We start from the raw sequence: 24,054 nt of genomic DNA on the forward strand, positions 1-24,054 counted from the left end.
CTACAGAACCGAGGGCTTCTATTTTCTTTTAAAAAAATAAATAAATTCTAATGTGCTTTATTTGAGATGGAGGTAGGGAATTTGAGCATACTTTTTCCAAGGCAAAGATGAAAATAAATTACAGCTAATATTTATCTTTGAACCTGGACTAATTACATTTCCTTATTTCATTAAATAATTGATTTAAAAATAATTTAATTATATTAATTATATTAATTTAATTATGGGTATCATTTTACATGGTAAACATGCCGGTATGTTTTGCAGATTGAAGACAAGCCTGATAAAATTACTGTATTAAGTTTAATTGAGCAAATAGCCTAATTCCTGTCTGGGTATTTCAGATTTTTTTGAATCTAATTATTATTAATTAATTTGGAATTAAGATTGCTGGGAGAAATATCAGCAACCTAAGATATGCAGATGATACCACTCTGATGGCAGAAAGTGAAGAGGAACTAAAGAGCCTCTTGATGCGGGTGAAGAAGGAGAGTGCAAAAATAGGCTTGAAACTCAACATTAAGAAAACCAAAATCATGGCATCCGGCCCTCTCAATTCCTGGCAAATAGATGGGGAAGAAATGGAGGTAGTGACAGATTTTATTTTTCTGGGCTCCAAGATCACCTCAGATGGGGACTGCAGCCAAGAAATTAAAAGACGCTTGCTCCTGGGGAGGAAAGCTATGGCAAATCTAGGCAGCATTCTAAAAAGCAGAGACATCACCCTGCCAACAAAAGTGCGTATAGTCCAGGCCATGGTTTTCCCAGTTGCAATGTATGGCTGTGAAAGTTGGACCATAAGAAAGGCTGAGCGCAAAAGAATTGAGGCCTTTGAACTATGGTGCTGGAGAAGACTCCTGCGAGTCCCTTGGACTGCAAGGCGTTCAAACCGGTCAGTCCTAGAAGAGATCAACCCCGACTGCTCCTTAGAAGGCCAGATCCTGAAGTTGAAACTCAAGTACTTTGGCCACCTAATGAGAAGGAAGGATTCACTGGAGAAGAGCCTAATGCTGGGAAAGATTGAGGGCAATAGAAGAAGGGGACGACAGAGAATGAGATGGCTGGATAGAGTCACTGAAGCAGTAGGTGTGAATTTAAATGGACTCCAGAAGATGGTAGAGGACAGGAAGACCTGGAGGAACGTTGTCCATGGGGTCGCGATGGGTCGGACACGACTTCGCAATTAACAACAACAACATTATTAATTTGAAAAGTAATCAAATCAAATTTTAATCACATTAGTTAGATTTCTAACTAATTTTATGAGACTTGTCTATATCAAATTATTTAACTATCTATATCTATATTAGAAAAAAGAAGAAAGTGATGTATAAGTTTATCTTGAGGCTCAGCTGTCAAAAACCAAATCTATTTACCTTTCCTTTTGTCACCACTTGGGCTGGAAGGGGAAAGGGAAGGGAAGGGAAGGGAAGGAAGGAATTCTATGCTCCCTGTCAGCTTCCCACAAGGAACATCAATGAGGAAGGTAGCAGAAGGTCGGAAGTTGCCCTTTTGCCCACCCACAATCATTTTGTTCCCTTGTTTGGATAAGGAAATACAATATCTTGAAATGATGATAGGTTGTGTAGTAGTGTTAAGGAACTACTGCACCACCTGCCATGATTTCAGAGATATTTCCTTACCTAAACGCTCTCAAACAGCCAAAATATACAACTGGACCAAATGTTATGGCTCTAGCAGTGGCATCCATGAGGAAGTGAAGTCCTATCCCATATTTATGAAGATTAACTCTTTTTTTGCCTATTTTGCCATCTTCTATTCAGGCTTATTCATCTATGTATCTTCCTTTGCAGGAAGAAAAGCTAGTGTGAATAATGAATGTAAGTTGATATATACTAGAAAGGGGAAAGGAAGTGCTTCTTTTTGACCACTTTTTTACTGAAGTGTGCAGTTTGGCAGCTTATCCTTTAGCAGAACAAATAAAACGATATAGGAAAATAACTCAGAAGTGTGACATGGATAGTTCAGTTTGCTCTTCAGTGCAAATAGTTCTTCCCACCATAGTTCACACATTTAGCCAATAGTTATTGACCAGTATTTCAATTATGTCCCATCCCAAGTCATCCTTGTGAACTTCCTTAAACAAAGCAAGGGGAGAAACCCTTCCTTATAGGTTAGAACAGATGTTCGTATTTCAGGTTCTGCTGGAAGTGACTTTTATATGAGCATAGTTTAAATACTATATTAATAATTACTAAAATTCATAGCTAGGAAAACCTTTGGCTATTCAAATTTTCAGTAAATGTTATTCATGAGAAAACCCTCTGATTCTGATAGTTCTATTTGGCACATTTAGTGAATTGAATACTTTATTTGGCCAAGTATGATTAGACACTCAAGGAATTTGTCTCTGGTATGGTGCAGAAGCTCTCAGTGTAAATGAAAAGAAACTGAATAATGATAACCATCATGATAATAGTAATAATAAGAGTGGGGAGTAAGAAGTATAATAATAAGAATAAATAATAATGCTACAAGCATACTACTTGGGTAAATACACATAGACATTAGACAGCACTTTGAGAATTAGGTGTTCAGCACAGTAATGGTCTGAGGGAAAAAAAAATCTGATTCTGTGTCTAATTGTTTTGGCTTGCTATGCCCTATATAGCACTATCTACAAAGTGTGTATAATATTGAATATTTAACACAATAAAATCAAATAATGCATCCTAACGCAAGAGATAAATAATGATTTTTGTAATTTAGAGCATGCCTAACTATCAATTGCATATTAATAATTATGAAACAATTTGTGACAGCTGGGACACTTGCTGAAGTGGTTTTTTCTCCCCCAGCAATCTTTGGTAGCTCATCTCAAAAACTCCATGTGATCAAGCTGTAGAAAGGGAGTCTGTTTGTCAAAGATATTTTTTCTGTTTAATCTTTACCTTTTTGCTGATTTTTCTCTTAATTACAAAAACCACTGGATATATATTGATTAAAAAAATCTACCCAAGCATATAGAATGAGCCCAAAATACACTTTTATAGAACTCTGCTCCATGAATCTGATAGAGGACTCTGATCCCAAAGTCCCATATGGTGATTCATAGCTTTTATAATGCCTACCAAATAGCAACACAATTAACAATACTGCTGTTGAAAATGTTTAGTTTAAGGCTACCATTGCTGTACATCACATTACTATTTTACAGCTACATTTGTGGTTTATAAATACAATACACTAGGTGTTCTTTGGGTTTTCTATAAAAAAAGGATTGATACAGCTCTTAAGTTTTGAGTTATAGACTGAAATGTCAACAAGTAGAATATCTTACAATTCTGATATATAGTATATTCAACAACATTTGAGTGTGGGACTGCAAAGAACGAGAAATAAAACTCTTTCTGCAGTGCGTATGAAACTGAAAATCAATATATCAGTAAATTAATTACCCCAATGTTGTAGATGTAATAATATTACTAACTCATTTTTATGAGGGAGCCACTATTATATCCAAATTATAATATATGTGTTTTTCATTTTATAAATACCCTTCCTTCCTTCCTTCCTTCCTTCCTTTCTTCCTTCCTTCCTCACCACTATGCAAAGTGATGGTAGTAATTACACTCAATGGTTAACTATACCATCTTACAATGCAGTAAATGTAGTAAAAATACAATCAGATATAGTCAAATATCCAAAATATTTATTTTTTAAATAATACAATACAATAAAATAAAATAAAGCATCAATAACAATAACAAACCAATGGTATCAATTCATCCTCTGCAGATTCTCTAACAATCCAGTTTTTAAAAACTTTGAGGGAGGCAAATTTAATTTCTACCACCAGTTCAGATAAATACAGAGTAAAACATATGAACTAAGTTTAGAGAACTTTAAAATATTTTAAATAATATTACATAAAAACAAAATAAAAAACTATTTTTTCTTTAAAAAATTTCTTCTACAGATTCCTCTAAATAGAATGTTAACAAAATTTATATTGCATAGGCTTGGAATGTCCATCTTCTGTGAGCTGTTGTCCCAATATACTTGCAGTCTTCTAAGTAAATAAAGCTTGTACAATAAATGGAGGCTTGTAAATCAAGGTCCAACCAAATTGCCTGCAGCTTTTGCAAGTATAGAGGGGAGACTTCTACGTACACATACATATAATCTCCCCCAAATATACTATCTAAGAACACAAGAACAGTAATAAGCTCAGATTTTACATTCTTAGCCATCATGTTTTCACTTTTAAAAATTAACTATTTGTAAGTCTCCAATATACTTTATTTAACCAATTCAGAATATAGAAGGAATGAACTGCAGTCCAATTTCCACCTTTTTAGGAAAGAGGAATTCTAAAAGGATCCATTTTAAAATTCATTTATAAATATATAATAACAACAATCTATAAATAAGCAGAACAAAACCTTCAGCAGGTGTTTATTTTCAATTCTGACACCTGCAGTTTTTTTATTTCCTTCTGATCTTATAGATGGAATTGTCTGGTTGATCCTTCACAAGATTCCTGTGAGGCTAGCTGATCTGGAAATAAAATGGAGGGAGAAATATTGAATCTTCAGCATCATACAGTATCTTTAGTTGTTATCTCTAGCAAGTCCACTTGGAGAATGTGGTTCAACTTTTTACTTCTATTCATATTATCTCTAAACAATCATTTTTTTCCTAATCCTTTTCAACAGAAAGATTAATGGTTTGGAAGAAGATATATCACTGTTTTTATTTTAAAATACTTTTTGAGGGACTGGTGTGTTCGAGGCATTGTTGACTGCTGGTGATTGCCTGAATGAATTCCTGAAGTTTTCTTGGCGAGATTTCAGATGTGGTTTGCCATTGCCTGCTTCCTAGGGCTGAAAGTGTCTGACTGACACTTTGTGTCAGGTGGCTTTGTGCCTAAGGCAAGATCTTCCAATGTCTAGTCTGGTCCTTTAATCATGAAACGAAACTGGCTCTAATTAAAATACAGGAAATCCTCATTTAATTATCACAATTGGGACTGGCAATTTGGTAATTAAGTAAAGTGGTTGATTGTGCATATGATCCTACTTCAGCTTCTGTTTTTACAGACCTGAGATTTTAAACGTGAGGATTGATAGGAAAGTTACTTTTTCTTTCTGTTGTAACTGTGAACAGTTGCTAAACAAGGACTACCTGTAACTATACTTTCCTTATAGGTAGTCCTCAGTTCATTTAGTGACCGTTCAAAGTTACAATATCACTGGAAAAAGTGACTTATGACAGTTTTTCACATTTACGACCGTTGCAGCATATCCATGGTCAAAATCTGGATGCTTGGCAACTGGTTCATATTTATTATGGTTGCAGATCATGTGATCACTTTTTGTGACCTTCTGACAAGCAAAGTCAATGGGGAAGCCAGATTCATTTAACAACCATTTTACTAAGTGAACAACTGGAGCGATTCACTTAACAACTGTGGCAAGAAAGGTCATAAAATAGGGCAAAGTTCACTTAACACATTCTCAACTTAGGAACAGAAATTTTGGGCTCAGTTGTGGTCGTAAGTCGAGAACTACCTCTATTTAAAAGTAAGAAAAAAGAATCAATAAGCTCAAAGGCTGTTGACTATCATGATTCTCAGCCATGATTCTATTTCTTGAACACAGTATTCAGTTTGGAGGGAGGAAAAAAAAATCTCCAGGGGAGTTAAATATTGTATTGCAGAATTGTTATTGTTTGCAATATTTATTCCTCTCCCTCTCATCACACATTTAAATAGTTTTTCCATGTATTTGAAATATCCAGTGATCTGCAAAATCTGTTTGACCAGAGAGAACAAAAAATAAATGGTTTGTGCTTCATAATCTTATGCAACTTTCAACATTCAGTAATTTAAGTTAATTAATTCAAGATTCAGAGAAACTCTATTGTGTTAACTTTCTTTCTCAATATTCTTTTTTAAAGAGTGGAGGAAAGCTAGTAACTCCTCAAATTTTTCTGCTCTGAAGAAAATGGAACACAAAAGCCATACTTTCAACAGACGGAATGTATTAATTATTGGGGAAAAAAATAAAATTTCAGGAGGAAATGGTGGGGGAACAGCATAGAGTCAAAATTGTAGGAGATGAGTAGGCTGAGCCCGATGGAGGGGTCAAGTGAGTCATCAGTCTTGATTAATTTAGTTCCCACAAGAAATTTAAGTCTAGCCCACCTTGAATTTCATTGATTCTTATCTATCGTCAATTTGCTTTGACAGTTGTTAATTCAGATTCTTCTAGAGCAGTGGTTCTCAACCTTTTTAATGCCGCGACCCTCCAACTGGTCGTAAGTCGAGGACTACTCAACTGGTGCAGCACCGCTTGCAGAATAGGACTTTTGGCGGGCTCAGCAGGGCAGAGACAGCCTGGACAATTCCTATTGGCTTTTGAAAGCCAATAGAATTAGACTCTATTCAAGAGAGTCTATTCTATTGGCTTTCAAAAGCCAATAGAATAAAAGGCAGTAGCACAGCTAAGGAAAAGGGGGAAAAAATGGTGGACTGCGTTGTTTGGCGACCCCCATGAAATGGTCGTTCGACCTCAAATGGGGTCCCGACCCACAGGTTGAGAATCACTGTTCTAGAGACTATTAGAATACAATAAACCTGTATTCATTTGAACCTCTCTGGCTCCTAATTTCTTACACTTGATTTTGTTTATCATATTTTATGAACAATGCAGCAATATCATGTGGCTTTATTGTTTCTCATATGAATCATTATCAATAATACAAATATTGTTTTTTTTAAATTATTAGTTAATATGTGCAAATAGGTAAATTAGGAATAAAAATATTGTATAATAATGTTTATCTTGAATAATCTATTGTGTGCAACACATTCTATTTAATCATACCTGCAATTTGACCAATTGCTCCAAGCAGAATGGCTGTTATAATGATCCCGGGATCGAATTAAGCACCTGTTACTAGAAAACCGACACAGTTTCTTAGTAATGGTCATGATGTTTCCATGTTGAAGTAATGATGAATGATCAACTTCAGAAATCTGAGAATAAAATTACAACTTCCATTTAATGAATTGTAAATGCATTTGCCAAGCACATGAATCTAAAAAGCATAGAGTTTCCAGAAAGAATGTGTCAATTCCCCTAAATCAAGATAGAATGGGGATATTGAATTGAGTTCAGTTCAGTTCTTATTACATGTGTGTCCTGTCCTTGTTTTAGGAGTAAAAAAAAATGACAATTATAAATCCCTCCTTGTTCTGCTTTCAAAATCTATTAGGTTGAGTTGAGAGAATGTGATTGGTCCAACCTAGAGGGTATTTGAGCCTAGGTCTCCTTGATCTCAGTTCAATACCTTAATCAGTAGACCATCTGCTCGCTAGAGATTATCTTTCCAGATTTTCATTATGCCCATTAAAATATCTGAAAAGTGCTAAAACTAATTCATGAGATTAATATCAGGCAATAGAAATGGAATCATTGACATTTCCCACCCTTCATGTTCAGAGGCAATATCTTCTGCTCTGGAGCCGATGAAAAAATATCACTGTCTTTCAAGTGTTCCAGATATATCTATAGTTTACAGAAAAGCAACAGGAAGCAACATTTTTAAAAATCTGGATCCTTGATTTAATCTAGAAAATACATTTTGGAATGCTGCTGTAGGCCATTGTATGCCAAAACAACTATACACAGAGACAATTCCCTTGTGCCATCATTCTACTGAACATCTTATTCTCACAGTACTGTCTTATGTCTTATATTGTATGGCTGTATTGTTATTATTATTTTCATTTTCTTTACTACTCCCTCTTATTGGTATCATTATTATGATTATGATAGTTTATTGCTTTGCATGCACACTAAAAGCTTTTGTACTGGATACAAATTCCTTGTGTGTCTAATAACACTAGGCCAATAAAATATTCTAGTTCTATTAATGCACCAAAAATATATAAAATAAAACAGATAGACAACTTGATACTCAGCATAGATTTTGAGTTACTTCATCCTCAGCCAATTTGATTAAATTTCAATGTTTCAGAGAATTGTATCCAAACTTCTATAGGACAGCATAATTGTCTACACCAAATTGTCTGCTTCTAGTTCATCAACTATCTTATTTCTCATTATTATCATAGTTCTGCAACTGTATGTCTTGAAATATCTTCAAAGAAAGTACACGTGCTTAAAAAAATTACCTCTTCAATTTTGTTATTGAAAACCATTTTGATCTGGTAAGTAAGTCCAAAATAAGAAACAGGGGTGCTCCAGGTTGCAGGATGTAACAAAATCAGTGTGCCATTTCTGGTAACCTGGCACTGAGAAATATCCGGCTTTACTGCACGAGACAAGTAAACGAATATTATATATTACTAATCTATTTTAGTTAGACTTTTACATTATTACATACTGTTAACATTTATCATTTTTAATGAGCTCAGAGGTTTCACATTTATTTTCAGGCTGCGATGTAATTGCATATTAGTTACTGGCTCTTTTGTTATGGGAGAAAATGGCAGGAACCAATTCAAAGTAAATATTCCAGAATAAGGAAGGTCAGTGTTCTATCAGGTCAAAGTTCTTCTTGTGTTGACATATAGGTTTCCTTGAAACCTACAGTTTTTGCATGAAAATCTGGGTATCCTATATTAGAATTAACACATCTGTGGACCTCTAGATGTTCTAGAATACAATTCTCAGAAGCACCAACCAGCATGGCTAATGATCAGATTAAGGGAGCTAGAGTCCAGTACATTCAGAGGGAGCTCACCCAGATTACGGTACTTACTGTACTTAAAAATTTATGTTCTTTGATCATCATAAGTGTAAGTGTAAATGGTGTCAGATCTCTGTGAAAATTAGCCAGGTGGTCTGGGTGTTCACCTTGGCATGTTTTAAAAAGATTAATCGGCCAAACCTGGTTAGTACCTAATAGGAGACTAATTGGAATTCCCTTGGCTAGGGAAAAGAAAAGCAATAGCAAATCACTTCCAGACAGTTACCGAAAGCTATTTGAATGTGATCATGAAGTTATAGAAGTCAAACACAATTTGAAAGAGACTTGGATTTAAATTATGTGAAAAATAAAAAAAACACTGTAAGCCTGATGGGCCGGAAGGTTTTCAAATGTAAACATTATCCTTGAAATTAGATTACTATTAGGCAATCATGATTTGGATAAGTGCATTGTATATTCTTGTCCTGGGGGTTGTTTTGATTTCAAAAAAGCTATTAGAAATTTTTATTGGGAAATGACACCTTATTTCCTCTCAGAAAGATTTATGAATGAGCTTATGTTGTCCTCTACTGTCCATATTATATATTGCAGCCAAAGGGAGAAAATATTTTTGTACATGGAAATTGTTCCTTTTTTTTGTTCTCTCAGCCTGTTGAATTGACAAAATGAAGTATTTTACGTGACTTACAAATGTCCTTGATGAAGAAAATTCTGCTATGTTTTTCATAGACAAATACGTCCGTCAAGAAAACATGAAGAAACACCACAATTGGTTCATACTCCTCGGTGTATGAACAGGGATTTTCTCTTCTGCAGGAAGCTGAATATTTTGTATTTGTTTTCTCAGGATTAAAGTCACAAATTACTGTTCCTGATCCAGACCTGCATTTAAAAACCAAGATCCAACTGAGCAAGGATTTCTACCTATTTTTTTTTTAAAAAAAATCCTGACTAATTTTCAGGTTTAAAACATCAGCAATAAGAATAATTAAATATAGACTTCAGGAAATATGTTCTAGAAGATTACCCATGTATTATTGTTAGTAAACAGAATTCTCTCCTGGGATAAGAACATTTAATAGCTCTATCCTATAATTAGTTTTCAAGGATTAGATAATTTTACCAGTAGATAAAGACTACACCTTGTAATAATCATGAACATTCACTTTTCCCTAGCTTAGACCAGGGGTAGGCAACCTTGACTCTTTTATGACTCGTGGACTTCAACTCCCAGAATTCCCAGAATGCTGGCTCTGGAATTCTGGGAGTTGAAGTCCATGAGTCATAAAAAAGCCAAGGTTGCCTACCCCTGGCTTAGACAATATCACAAGCCCAATGCTATCAGCTATCACATTATTAGCTCAGTCATCTCTTAAAGAACATTTCATATATAATGGTTTACTATGTATTCTACTCCATTAACAAATTTTATTTGATTAGATCATTCTAATGTCTCAATTAATAAGAGACCAATCAATTGAGACCATTCTAATGTCTAATCTTAATAAGCCAGGGGTCTTCATACTTAGCCCTTTTATGTCTTGTGGACTTCAACTCTCAGAATTCCTCAGCCAGGCAAGTTTGAAGTCTCCTGACATAAGCGATAATTCCTAATTTTAATGAGGTTTCATACATAGTATGAAAATCATACTATGACATTGGCATGCTGCATAGTTCTTGCACTGCAGCATCACATGAAAATACTTAAGAGGCAGAGTTTATATCACAGTTCAGGCTTCATCACTTGTCCCGCCTTCACAAACAACTCTCTGATCAGGATATTTGCAAGATGCATATGATCCATATATCTGTGCCTGATTCTTGACCTTCTTTTTAACCTGCAGCTAATGATTATATAATATAATATATTGTTTAATATAATATATAATACAATATAATAATAAATTAAATGACTTACTTCATTTGATTTTCATATTCATATTCAACCCGAAATTTCAGGTTTGAATTTTGACTCATTACTCCCCAAAAGCATGTGAAATTCCCTGAATAATTATTTGCTTCACAGTAGAAATAGGTCTTTTTCTCTGGATCTAGATGGGAAAAAATAAAATGGCTTATGACACAATATGTTTCGGAGCACACTAGTGACTATTTGTAATTTATGATTTCATGCAGGGCATTTTCAGACCACTGAAAGCATCAAAATATGTAAGAAGTTATTTGGCGAATATAAACAAGTAAATTATATTATGGTACAATCTACATAATAATTTTGATACACACACACACACACACAGAATTCTCAAGTTTGTTTCTGAATATTCATGCTATTCTCTCTTCCAATCATCTGCATTCTATTTTATTTATTTATTAAATTTATACACGTTTCCCCATTGTCTCTGCAAAGGCAGGAAGAAATGTGGCCATGCCTTGCTCTTGTTGGTAATATATATTTTTTTCTTTATTTACAGTAGAAATATCATTACCAATCTAAACAATATTCCCAAATACATTCTTAGAAAAAATCCTTCCCATTCCCACTCCTTAAGTTATTCCCTTTCCACAAACAAATAAAGAAATGTAAAACAACCTTGCTATTTGTATATTGAGAAATAAGCTGCATTTGTTCATGTGAAGGAAGCAGTGGGGGAGTTAATCCTTTCCATTCTCTTCCTTCAGGGAAGAAATTCTGTTTCTCTCTTTCCAGAAAAGAAGAAGTGATGATTTTTTTTTGAGAGGTGGGAAGATTGACAAAAAGGCATGGGCATTTTAGGACAGGGCTTTCTGTCTCTGAAGTTCTGCTCATGATATCATAGCATCCAATTCTTGATCTGCATCCCACATTTAGGATTTCTTGTGCTACCAAATCCTAGTGAAAATGATCTGTATATAATGGCTTACTATTGGATAGTTTTGGAGTTCTACAAGGTATACAAATCATCTGCTTCCTTAGCTAACACTGTTGGATTAAATATATAGTTTTGGGGACCTCAATTCTCATGCTGAAGCTTTTCCTAACTTTGTCACAGCTTGATGACAGCTATCAAGTCCATATAGCTGTTCCTGAACATCTTAATTTGAGAAATATCCACATGCCAGATTATTGTGAGTATGGGTCATGGATCAGATCTATGGGGTAAGAACAGACAATACCATCTGCTACTTGTCCTCACTTTATACTGCCACTATTTTTTTTAATAAGTTGACCAATGCATTGTTCAAATGCTAGAATGTTTCTTTCTTTTCTTTTCTTTTTTACCATGCTGGACTATTTAGGAGCCAGAGTGATACCCTTCTGCCTTATAAGTAGTAGCAAAACTGATCAAATGATATACCAATGAATGTGGGGGGGGAGGAAGAAAAAAGAAAAAGCATTAAAGTAGTTGATTCTGGGAAAGAAAAATATCCTAAAAAAATAATTCACAGGTTTTGCACAACTGATTTTTTTTTTTTTTTTTGCATGTCAGGCAAATGTTATTAGTGGAACATCATTGGTAATAACAACTGCAACATTGATTTTAGAGCCCAGCAGGGAAAATGGAAGAAAGGAACATTTACTTTAAACCTGATTCATGTACCTGCATATTGATGCTTTAACTTTGTTAATGTTGTATTGCATTTTTTGAAATGTAATAGGAATGGATGCATGTCTAGTAAGAGAAAAAGGATTGGCATAACAGCTGTGGAATTGTCCAGCATCCTGATCTGTACAGAATTTTCTTGAGGTGGCTTAGAGCAGTCAGCGTGAGAATGGGGCAGGAGCATCTTAAGAATGCACTATGGAAGTACCCTTGGTCAAGTAAGTGGGTTAGAGCAGGGGTGTCAAACTCGCGACATCACGTGACGTGTTGCGACATATCACGAGTTTTTTCCCATTGCCGGCAATGAGGTGGGCGCGGTTTCGCCATGACGCATCTGGCTCGCAGGCCGGCAGTTTGACACCCCTGGTAATCTGGTTCACCTGTAATCATTGTATCCCTTCATTTTGAAATTTAGCTCTCTCAATTTATTCAACTCTATAGAAGTAGGAAATCTATCCGATTATTTGATGGAATCTGAAAAATTCCTGAACACTTTTAAGGGATTTCTGGATAACATTTTGTGATTTTCTGCTAAATCACTTCAGATCCCTGAAAGAGTTGGAACTGCTGGACTAACTTTTACCTACAGGGTCTCTAAACTGAGAAAGAACGGCTAGAAGACCTTCATAGTATTAAGTGCCCAAAAATACCTTTATGGGTCTCGGCATAGAAACCTTTTATAGGAAAGAAACAGAAGCTAAAGAGAAATGGTTAACCTATTGAGAGTCGTTTGAACAAGAATGTGGAGAATATAAGATGAAATCAAGAGAACAATTGGTTGTATAGGGATTTAGTTTTTACTACATTTTTTATGCACAACTAAGAGAAAGATTGAAGATAGATAAAAAGGCATTTAAAATCAAGCATTGAAAGACAGAATTTGAAACTGAATTATGTACAAACAACATAGAAGTAATTGCCCCAACTCTTAGCAGATGAACAAGTGAAAAAAGTGCATGGTAAAATGGCTAGGAATTTTGAATATAACATATTGCTTGAATAGTAGGAAAACACGTGGTTGAGAGGACTGAAATGTATATTATGCTATAATTTAAAAGAGAATAATATTTACATTACTTTTATCTTGTTAAAATTCTTCAATAAAATATTTTGAAAAGCTGAAACACTACACAGTATCTACACTGCTCAGAAGCTTACCTTTCTTGAGAATTGGTTCATCTATTTCTCCTTTTTCATTCTTCTTTGTAATATAAACAACATTGGAACTGAGAAGCTCATGTGTGGTGTTACTCCAACAGGTATATTTGCCAGCATCTGGAGTCTCTCTGACTCTTATTGTCAAAGTCCTGCCATTTCCTACCCATTTCAGGTCTTTCTTCCAATAAACTGATCCATGCTGATTTCCAGATGTCTTGCAGTTGAGTGTCAGTTCTTTGGCAAGGGCTGAATTATCGGAAGACCACTGGGATTCTACAAAGTACTCTGAACATTGCAAAATCATTAAGTTATAAAACGCTAAAAGTGCATACGGCTTGAAAATGCTAACATATTCTTATATTACAGCAGTTTAAAAAGTAAACATTTTGAAAAAGAGTAAACAAAAATACCCCATTCAAATCAAAACAGTGCTCATCCTTAAACAGCTGTCATAGTGAATTCATGCAACAAAAGGTGTGCAGTTTGGGTAAGGGTCTGTTTCTATCTCTGGCCAGCAAGAAAACCTGGCATGGATACAGATTAATATTTAATATCCCCTATATTGGAGAAACATCTAGTAGGAGGAGGTACTAGACCTAAAAGGGCCTTTTCTATGGTGGCTCCTTCTCTATAGAATATCCCCACAGAAGTAAGATTGGCTCCAAATTTGACACTCTTTCACAAGACCCCAAAGACCTGATTTTGTCAAAGGCCTGGGGAGTTTAGAGTGGGATGGAACCGATCACGTGAATTACTTGATTGATTGTTATCATCAGGGAATTGGGAGGTTATTGTTTTTTTTTAATATTAGGTTTTTATCTTTGTAAGCTGCCCAGAGTCACTGAAAGTGAATTGAGTGGCCATGTACATTTTCTTAAATTAATTTCCATGCACATCTGTTATGTCATAACATTTTTTTGCTTTTGGTATAGAGTTACAAATAGCTGACAGCATAGACACCATATTCCTGATCATTTAATACAGTTTCATTTCTATCTTGAAACTTTGTGGAACAGAATGTTCTATTCAACACTGGCAATATGCCCACAAGAGATGCTTGTAGTTATTCATTCATTGTAAAATACATTGCTGACATAGACTTAGTTTGGGTTTGAATACTGAAATTCTTGAATCCTTAATTAATTATTGAATATATATATATTCAATATATTGGTAGCAACATATATATACACACACACACACCCATAAATACATAAAACACATAAAGAGGCATATTGATATAAGCAATGTCACCATTTGGAATGATTGGCCAGTGAAATACTCCCTCTGATGCATTGTATCAGTTTGTTAAACCTATTATAAGGTTTATCAAATGTTACATGGTAAAGATTTATTAAAAATAAATCTTTGGAATTGTGTTTGAAGTGCTCTAGGGCCTGTGCAGCCTAACCATACACAGTGTTAATGTGATGTTGTAGTTATGGTTTTGGTGAAGAAGACTCTTATTCAGCTCTGTTCTATAGTAATGGAAACTTACTAGTGACTTCAGGCCAATTTCATGCCAAATTATCTGAATTGTTGTGGATAAAGATTGGAGAAAGTGTACTGTGTATGTCATTTTAAATTCCTGGACAAAAAATGGAATCTATATCAAGTAATTAATACATTGCAATTTACTACAAAATTTCATTCAAAAACTCAGTGACATACCATTTGATCTTATTTCTTGTGTTGCTTCTCTGTGAGCAACCAAAGTCAGTGAAAAGATCAAGATAAATACAACAAATGTCATCTGTAAGGAAAAATAAATAAATAGTAAAAAGTAAAAGTAAAGACTAAAAAAGTCAACTCTATGTATGATTGCACCTATCATTATTTACGATGCTTGCATATTTATAAATGAAGGGTACAGAAGTTTCATGGATTTACTTATATTGTGAATTCCTCTGTTTCTTATGAATTAAGATCTTACCTGCAAAGTATATTCTTGATACGGGTAGTAATCTTTAATAAAGTAATCCCATTTACAATCATGGCAAGAAGCAAGCAGAGCCTTAAGTCCTACTACCATTTTCATGGCTGATACACCCAATCTATAGATGTGAGTTGCTAACAATAAGAGTTAAACTATGTCCTGGAAACTATATAATGTAGAGTTGCATCAAGCAAATTAGACTAAAAATAAAATGAAGCATCAGGGTACTCAGATACCATAAGCATACTTTTCCTCTGATGTTTGAATGGTCAGAAAAATGCAATGGTTTTGATGCTACAAACAGAAAGGACTCAGTCTTAAAAAATGAAAATTATTGAGTTTGTGGTAACTCCAATAGCAAAAGGAAGATTAGATGGGGCAAAAATAATCTGCATTTATTACTTTATTTTCAGTAAATCTAACATGACTTCCCTACTTTAAATTATTCAGGGATTGAAATTAGTCTTTCTTTCATATAGTTTATAATTTTGTATAATTGACACATCTTAACTAGTTTCTTTGTATTGTTATTAGACCTGAATTTATTTTTTTTAAAAAGGGCATATTAGAATAATTATAATATACGCTACAAAAATAAATAGAAAAACACATCATAGAAGTAAAAGAATCAAAGATAATCCACCATTCCCTATTAAATACCTTCAACAGAAAAGACTTCACCATTCTAAGGAAGCTCTACTACTTTGTTCAGACAGTTTTCCTGAAGTTCAGCAGAAAACTGCATCCTTGTAAGATAAACCCATTGTTCATTGCCCTGTTTTTGAAAAAGTCTTTCATATTTTTTTCTTGACAACTTAAAGATACCTCCCCAGACTCCTGTCTTCACCAAGCAAATCATACACAACATTTCTAATCATTTTCTTCTAAGATCCTTAACAATTTAATTGGTCTAGTGGATACATTTTCCTAAAAGAACTATACCATCTATCATCTACCAAGATCCCAGATCTTTTTCAAATATACTGCTGCATGGATTTGCCTCTCATCCCATACTCCTGACTTTGAATTATTTCTATCCAAAGAAAGATTTTGTATTTCTCCCTGTTGAAATTCATTTTGCTTGTTTCTACCCATTGCTCCAGTTTTCAAATATTCCTGATAATGTCTCCTTAGGTATTTGCTGTCGTTACTATTATTACATCATTTACAGTTTGCATAATCATATTTTATTACGTCTCATCAAATAATTTACAAATATATTGAATAGGATCTAGAATTCTATAGTTTGCCACCTATTATTGTCTGTCTGTCTGTCTGTCTGTCTGTCTGTCTGTCTATCTATCTATCTATCTATCTATCTATCTATCTATCTATCTATCTATTTATCCATCTATCATCTATGTAATTTATTTGGCTACCCATCTCACAAAAAGCGATAAATAAATTGATATATAAATAGCTGGTCAGTGCTCATATCCCGGTAGGGCTAAAATTGGAAGAAAAATAAATACATTCTTACCTTTTCAGCTATGTTAGCTGTAGCCAATGGTAGTGTAGCCTCACTGAATTAAGTTCTATCTATCTGCTAAACACTACTTGCCTTATATATATATATATGCTTAAATTCTGAAACCCAAAAAAAAAAAAATACTTGGCCTAAACCACAGGGCCACAGAATTACAACATATAGAATAAGTTCCCTTTTTGCAAGCAATAAAAAATTTAAATACCGCTATGCAAAAATTGGGAGTCCCTAATAATTCTCAGAGAGGAAATAAGATTATTAGACCAACATTTATACTATGCAACAGGAATTTCCTTTCCTGCCTAATTTTCTTCCAGGCGATGCAAGCATTTGCTCTATGATTTTGTTGTGACCTCACTGGAAATCCAGAATATATTCTGAATTAGAGAAATGAAAATAACTGAATCTGTTACTGTGAGACGGATTTCAAAGTCCTATTTTCACCTGCATTAAAAGCAGGTAAAAACATAGCTCGAATGCAGGCATTGTGCTCTAAAATGCAAATACATTTTAAAGTACAGGTAGTCATCGACCTACAACCCCAATTGAGCCTAAAATTTATGTTCTTAAGTGAGAATTTGTTCAGTGAATTTTGCCCCATTTTATGACATTTCTTGCCACAGCTGTTAAGTAAATCACTGCAGTTGATAAGTTAGTAACCTATTTGGAAAGTGAATCTGGCTTCCTCATTGACTTTGCTTGTCAGAAAGTTGCGAAAAGTGATAACGTGACTCCAGGATGCTGCAATGGTCATAAATATGAACCGGTTGCCAAGAATCTGAATTTTAATCATGGGGATACTGCAAAGGTTGTAACTGTGAAAAACGGTCATAAATCGTTTTTTTCATTGCCGCTGTAACTTTGAATGGTCATTATATGAACTGTTGTAAGTCAAGGACTACCTGTATAGTTAAAATAGATGGTATTTAGGATAATATGCTGGATGGTGAGCAGCTTAGGTCAGATGGAACCGAATATGTAACTGAAGAAGAGGTGAGGGTCTTGCAGAATATGAAGACTTTGGGACATCTAGTTGCAGGAATCATTGCAAAAACAGAATTACAGTGGCAACATGAAATGTAAGAAGCATGAACACAGGAAATCTCAGTACTGTTAAAGATGAAATGAGTCTAGTACAGATTAGTACAGTTGGCAAAAGTAAATTGAGATGGAGAGGAATTGGACACTTGCAGTCAGAAGACTCACTGTTTACATGAAAGCAAAGAGGGACCAGTATTACTTACATAGTGAAGAAGGTTATAACAAGAACAGTGTTTGGCTACAATGACATCAATGACTGAACAATATCAATGAGCCATCATGGACAATCCTTTAATATGATGATTATATAAGTTTTTGTTCCAACTATTGATTCAGAAGAAGAGGAAGTTGATGAGTTGTGTGATCAGGTTCAAATCAAAATTTACAAGATGATTTGCTGTGCATGGTTGAAGACTGGAATGCTATCTTTGGAAATATTAAGGATGAAGTTGGACCACATGGCCTAGAAAACTGAAATGAAGCAGGAAAACAACCTATAAGTTTCTGCTAAACCAGTTATTATTGCTACCAATATTTATACATCTGAAAGAATTCCTAGATATATAGACATTAAGGAGTTTACCAAAAGTAAATTTTATTGGTGAAATAAAGCTCAATTATAACAGCAAAAATGTGGGCAGTGACTGACTGTGGAACAGATCATGAATTACAAGTTCAAAAGCTAAAGTGGAAGAAGAAAAGCACTTAGTTTTTATAAGAACTTGAGCATATCCCAAGCCGTGGTGGCACAGTGATTAGAATGCAGTATTGTAGGCTAATTTAGCTCAATGTCAGGAGTTTGATCCTCACCAGCTCAGGGGTGACTCAGCCTTCCATTCTTTCAAGTCAATAAAATGAAGATCCAGATTGTTGAGGGCAATATGCTGCCTCTATAAACTACTTAGAGCAGGATGTCAAACTCGCTGCGTCACATTATGTGTCGTGATGTATCGCAACTTTTTTCCCCTTGCCGGAGCTGGGGTGGGCGCAGCTTCTGCGTGATGCATCCAGCCCACCTCTGACTTAGAGAGTGCTGTAAAGCATTATGAGGTAGAATATAAGTCTAAGTGCCATTGCTGTTTTCATGGAGAACATCAGGAATCTCTTTGAAATCTTGAATATTATTGATCAAAACCAGATAAACCATAGAATGATTCTGGTGTTGTAAAAAATTAAGGTTGAATGTGAAAAGAGACTGCCAGAGATCAGGAAACAGAAGAAAACAAATTGGATATTAGAACAAATTGTAGAAATTGCCAAGAAGAGAGAAAAAGAGAAGGCAAAGTCAAGAAAGACAAAGATCTCAGGAAGGAACTTAAGAAAGAATTTCAGATAATTGTTAGAAGTGTCAAGAAGCAAATATTAAAACAACATCTTTGAAGACATCTAGGGTGGAAACAAGAATGGAAAAACAAGGAAAGTCTACCAAAAGATCTGTGAACTCAGAAAGAGGTTTAATAAGGCACTGATGAACAGATGGCTCAGATTTGTTAGATAGTGAGATGGGTGGCATATACATTTAATAAATAAATAAATATTAACTGATTCCAAGAACATCAATCAAAAATGTGTTGTCAACCTCCAAATCTAGATTTTTGCAACTCAGTTCATGTGATCATAGAATAGCATACAGGCAATTTATTGTCAATTGCCAGGAAAATCAGGCAATCCAGGCAGTTCAAATTAAAGCAATTTGGAGGTAAATAAGGAATTAATGGTGAACTGGACTCTTATGAGCATAAAGGAATTCGTGACTGATGGTGCATTTGACCCCTTCTTCAGGCTCAGCCTGGTTATCTCCTATATTTATACCCTCACAAATTCCTGAAGAGGGCTCTGGGGCAAACTGCTTTGTTAACCTTGCAGTAATAATATAAGGCAGGCTAATTTATTCTATACAACAGTCTTTTAAAATGGAAATTTTAGAGTTGCCATTTGTACATAATTCCATCTAATGCTTCCAATGCATTGCTGTAATATTCCTTAGTTGTCTATCTGGGGGATAGAGATAGCTTCATTCATAGCAAATGGCTAATTTTATCATTTTTATGTGCTGTAAATCAGTTTATTAATTATGCTAATGTATTGTGAACTGTTGATAACAATAATTTTACCTAGGGTATCTCTAAGATCTGAAAATTATTTCAAGGGTTCCTGCAAGGTAAAAAGGTTGAGAAAGGCTGGTTTAGAATACAGCAGAGAGTGGAATAATTTGATAAGAATGTATATACTGGAATGTCATGTTATATCCAATGTTTTTTTAATTGTATTATAAATAAAATTTTGAAAAAAAAAGAATACAACAGAGAGTTTTAACCCATCCTTTCCAAACAAACACATTTTGAGAGGGAGAGAATTAGCAGTTTATGAATGAATGAATGAATGAATGAGGCTGTTGATTTGATCTCTGAGCTTAGCGATTTGGCTGCAAACATTTCATCTCTATTCGGGGGGGGGGGACATCTTCAGTGCAATTTGAATTGTGCTTGTCTGTCAGAGCACTGGCCTTTAAATACCTTTTTGTGCGATGTAAATTGGTTGTGGGTGTTATTTGTCTGGATGTTTCTGGGTCGTGGTCTGGTTTAGGGCTGTTTGATTGGCTGGTTATTGTTGTTGGCTATAGTCCTTGGTGTTTAAGTATCGTCTGTGTGATGCAAATGGTGTTTGTTTGTTTGGTTGCCTCTGAATCATGGTCTGGTTTCAGGTTAGGGTTAGGGTTGTTCAGGAATTGTGTGGCGTTGTTTATGGAATATTGGGAATTGCTGATTAGGTGCTTTAGGCGTTTCCACATTTCTTTTACAAGGTTGTAAGTGGGTGTGCCAAGAAATGAGACAATCGGTCTGAGTGGGGTGTTTTCATTGTGCACTTTTGAAAGTCCATAGAACTATGCTATGTTTGAATAGGTTGCTTTCATTCTCCGATATTCTTCATTGGTGATTAGATTTAGTTCCAGCAACTTTTTTTCTTTAGAGTTTTGTTGATCTTATTGGTCAGTTTCATCATTGGGTCTGTGCTGACGCACTTATAGGTGGATGTATCCTGTAGGAGTTGCTTGGGCTTTTGTATGTAGTCAGCTGTCAATGCTGCAAATACTGTATATTCTTGCTTTGACAATATGCAAAACTGTCTGGCATTTATTGGGTTAATACTTAGCTTAGACTGGGCGGGGGAAAAAGTCCGGGAAAGAAAGAGGAAGTAAACTTTTGACCTTCTCACTAATTGGATAATGTGACCTGTGACTGCATGAGAAGGGAGGGGTTGAGCAAGGAAAGCTTGATGCCAGCGACAGGAAGTTCAGATTCTGGCATAACCAGTCCAACATGGTGACCGGCAAAAATTGTAGCTCTGCAAATAAAGACTTTAGGAAACATGCCTGAAAGTTCTTTGAAGTGCTTCATTAGTCGGAACATGTGACATCAGCCTTGTCTAGTATGACTGTCATTTGATCTTTGTTGGCTGTTAGGATGATAATATTGTTATCTGTTTTGAGGGACTTCATTACTTGGAATTCCTGTTTTGTAAAGATGCTGGAGTTTCATTTGTATCTCAGCATTGGGATGAGGGTCTGTCGTATTTGTTGTTGGGCTTCTTTGCTGAGGTCTTTCAATTTTAAGGCATATTCTAAGCTTGCTAGGAATTCTGAGTTTGGCACATCTTTGTGGTTGAAGTTGAGTCCTTTCATCAGGACTTGTTGCTCCTCATCTTTGAGATGGATAGGTTCTTGATCCAGGATTGTTTATTGTTGAACCAGAAGCCTGGTTCTTCAACAATAAGTCAATAAACAAACACATTGACGTTGACCTAATACCAACTGCTGAGAACGAAATAACTACTTCAACCTCAATCCTGAAGACAACATTTAAAAGAAACAAACAGGTACCCCACCACACAGCAAAAATCACAACCCCCCACAAGAAACCAGACCACATCTCAACAACAGCCTGCCAAGCAAACAACCTGAAACCTGACACGAAACCAGACCATGACTCAGAGGCAACCAAATGAACAAACACCATTTGCATCACACAGACGATACTTAAACACCAAGGATCATGGCCCAGCAAGAACAACCAGCCAATCAAACAGCCCAAAACCAGACTATGACTCAGAAACATCCAGACAAATAACACCCACACCAATTTAAATCACACAAAAAGGTATTTCAGGGCCAGTGCTCTGACAGATGAGCACAATTCAAAGCGCATTGAATATGTCCCCCCAAATGGAGACAAAACATTTGCAGCCAAATCGCCAAGCTCGGAGATCAAATCAACAGCCCAACTATCAACCCAAGCTACTAATATTCAAACACATCTCGAATGAATGAATGAATGAATGAATGATCAGAATTCTGTATGAGAATGGAATGTCCTAGATTCTTAAAAATTGTCTATGGAATTTTCATATAAATCAAGTTTAGTTTTCATTAAAATATCCAGATTACAAGATGGTTTCCCATTATGATGTCATAAACTTTTATGGGGAATTTAGAGTATATAGAAGATTCCATTTTATCCTGCTTCCCTGTGACACTGGCAAAATGAGTCAGAGCCTATTGATTCTCCAAACTAGTTTTCCTGACATGCAGACTTTTTTTAAAAATCTCAGTCTAATATTGTGTTTTTTTTCTGTTACCTGTCAATAATAAATAAACATTATCTATGTGTGAAATCAGGTACCCATTGGGCACCATCCCAAAGCAAGATACAAAACAGATTTAGAAACTACCGTGTAACAACAACCTTTTAAAATCAAGCAATTAAAATATTGAATAAAAGCAAGGGACACAACAGCATAGATTCGGCTGAAAAAATGTGGAAGCAAAAACATTCTGCTCTAAATGAACAGGAAGAGAATTTATTTTTTATGATTACATTAAGAATGTTCTTAAGCCAGATATGTATAAGGTTGTACTTGGCTTAATAGACAACTGGCAGTCAGAGCATTTCAGAACAGATTAATATGTTCATTAGAGTCTACTTTCTTTGGAAACCTAGTTCCAAGCTTTTTCTTCCTACCTCTATGCCACATAAATGTATATATTAGCAGTCCAATTTTGTTGCTGTAGGAAGAAGAACTGGAAAAGAGACATTTTTGTCATGGAACTATTTGCCTCAACTGAACCCGAAAGCTCAAAGGACAGACTAGAATGCTTCCTCACTAATATAAACTGGGGTTTCCCCACAGAATCATTCTCTCACGATTTTAGTAATACAGCTTATGTATAAAATAAGTTTGTAAATGCATGTCTTCTGTCTTTCTATGTAATGCTGAATAATTTATGAAGTTTGTAAAATACTATTGATTAAACTTGAAAATAAGAGAAGAAAAAAAATTTACTCCATGAGGATAAACCTGAGGGATAGATTTGAATCCAGTGAGCTAACTGGATTTAATAGGATTTATATTGGATTGCTATATGTATGTATGTATGTATGTATGTATGTATATATATATATATATATATATATATATATATATATATATATATATATATGTGTGTGTGTGTGTATATATAAGAGCGTGCGATAGGGAGGAGGGGGGATGATGAATTGAGAGGCGGAGTAAGCACCCGATCACGCAGCAAACAAATGGAACGGTGGAGAACTGTCGACACGAAGATTGCCAGGACGGAGGAGGAGGGCATAGACCCCCAAATATGCAACACCTGTATGAAAGTTACTCATGACAGTGGAGGAGTGAGAAGAAAGGGTGTGAAGCAGGGATTGAGAACAGCGTTGTGTGTGGGGGGGGAGCGTTTGTGAGTCCAGGGAAGCTTGTAACACTGATGGAGGAGAAACGGATGCCCCCAGGGTGGAAAATGAAAACAAAAAGGGGATGAGGGTCAGTACTATGGAAGGAAATAAGATAAAGGGGTGGTGGAGGAGATGAATGTCAGTAATGAGATAGTGGAAGGAATGATCTGGAAGAACCATAGAAGGAAGCGCAAGGAGAGTAATAAAGAAACATCTGGAACACTAATTAACCGGCCGGGACCAGTGACGCGGTCCATGAGCCGGGTGCAGATGCCGGCAAAACCCATTTAAGTCATCATTGTTTACTGGCTCCTTAGCCCTGATGATGTTTGGAGTTTCCAAACGAAAGCTTGGCAGCTTTTAGTAAAGTATATTTTTATATTTATACTCTCCTGGTGTTCGTATTTTATTTGTACCATAGACATGCCCAGG

The 24,054-nt window shown here is 35.3% G+C and overlaps 1 protein-coding gene across 1 annotated transcript in view; it reads right to left on the minus strand.

Annotated features, from left to right (window-relative positions):
- Nucleotides 1-5,890: 5,890 nt before the first annotated feature.
- The window catches only part of LOC120311467 (interleukin-12 subunit beta-like), a 33,312-nt gene continuing 15,148 nt past the window's right edge, over nucleotides 5,891-24,054 (minus strand). The window contains exons 3-9 of the mRNA XM_039351003.1: nucleotides 15,075-15,156; nucleotides 13,404-13,688; nucleotides 10,622-10,754; nucleotides 9,392-9,585; nucleotides 8,165-8,304; nucleotides 6,852-7,003; nucleotides 5,891-5,960 (exon numbers count right to left, since the gene is read on the minus strand). Of these exons, the coding sequence (XP_039206937.1) occupies nucleotides 5,891-5,960; nucleotides 6,852-7,003; nucleotides 8,165-8,304; nucleotides 9,392-9,585; nucleotides 10,622-10,754; nucleotides 13,404-13,688; nucleotides 15,075-15,156 (1,056 nt within the window). The remainder of the gene's footprint in view (nucleotides 5,961-6,851; nucleotides 7,004-8,164; nucleotides 8,305-9,391; nucleotides 9,586-10,621; nucleotides 10,755-13,403; nucleotides 13,689-15,074; nucleotides 15,157-24,054) is intronic.

The sequence above is a fragment of the Crotalus tigris genome, unplaced genomic scaffold, assembly GCF_016545835.1.
Source record: "Crotalus tigris isolate CLP2741 ecotype Arizona unplaced genomic scaffold, ASM1654583v1 scf7180000017568.12009008, whole genome shotgun sequence".
Classification (NCBI taxonomy): Eukaryota; Metazoa; Chordata; class Lepidosauria; order Squamata; family Viperidae; genus Crotalus; species Crotalus tigris.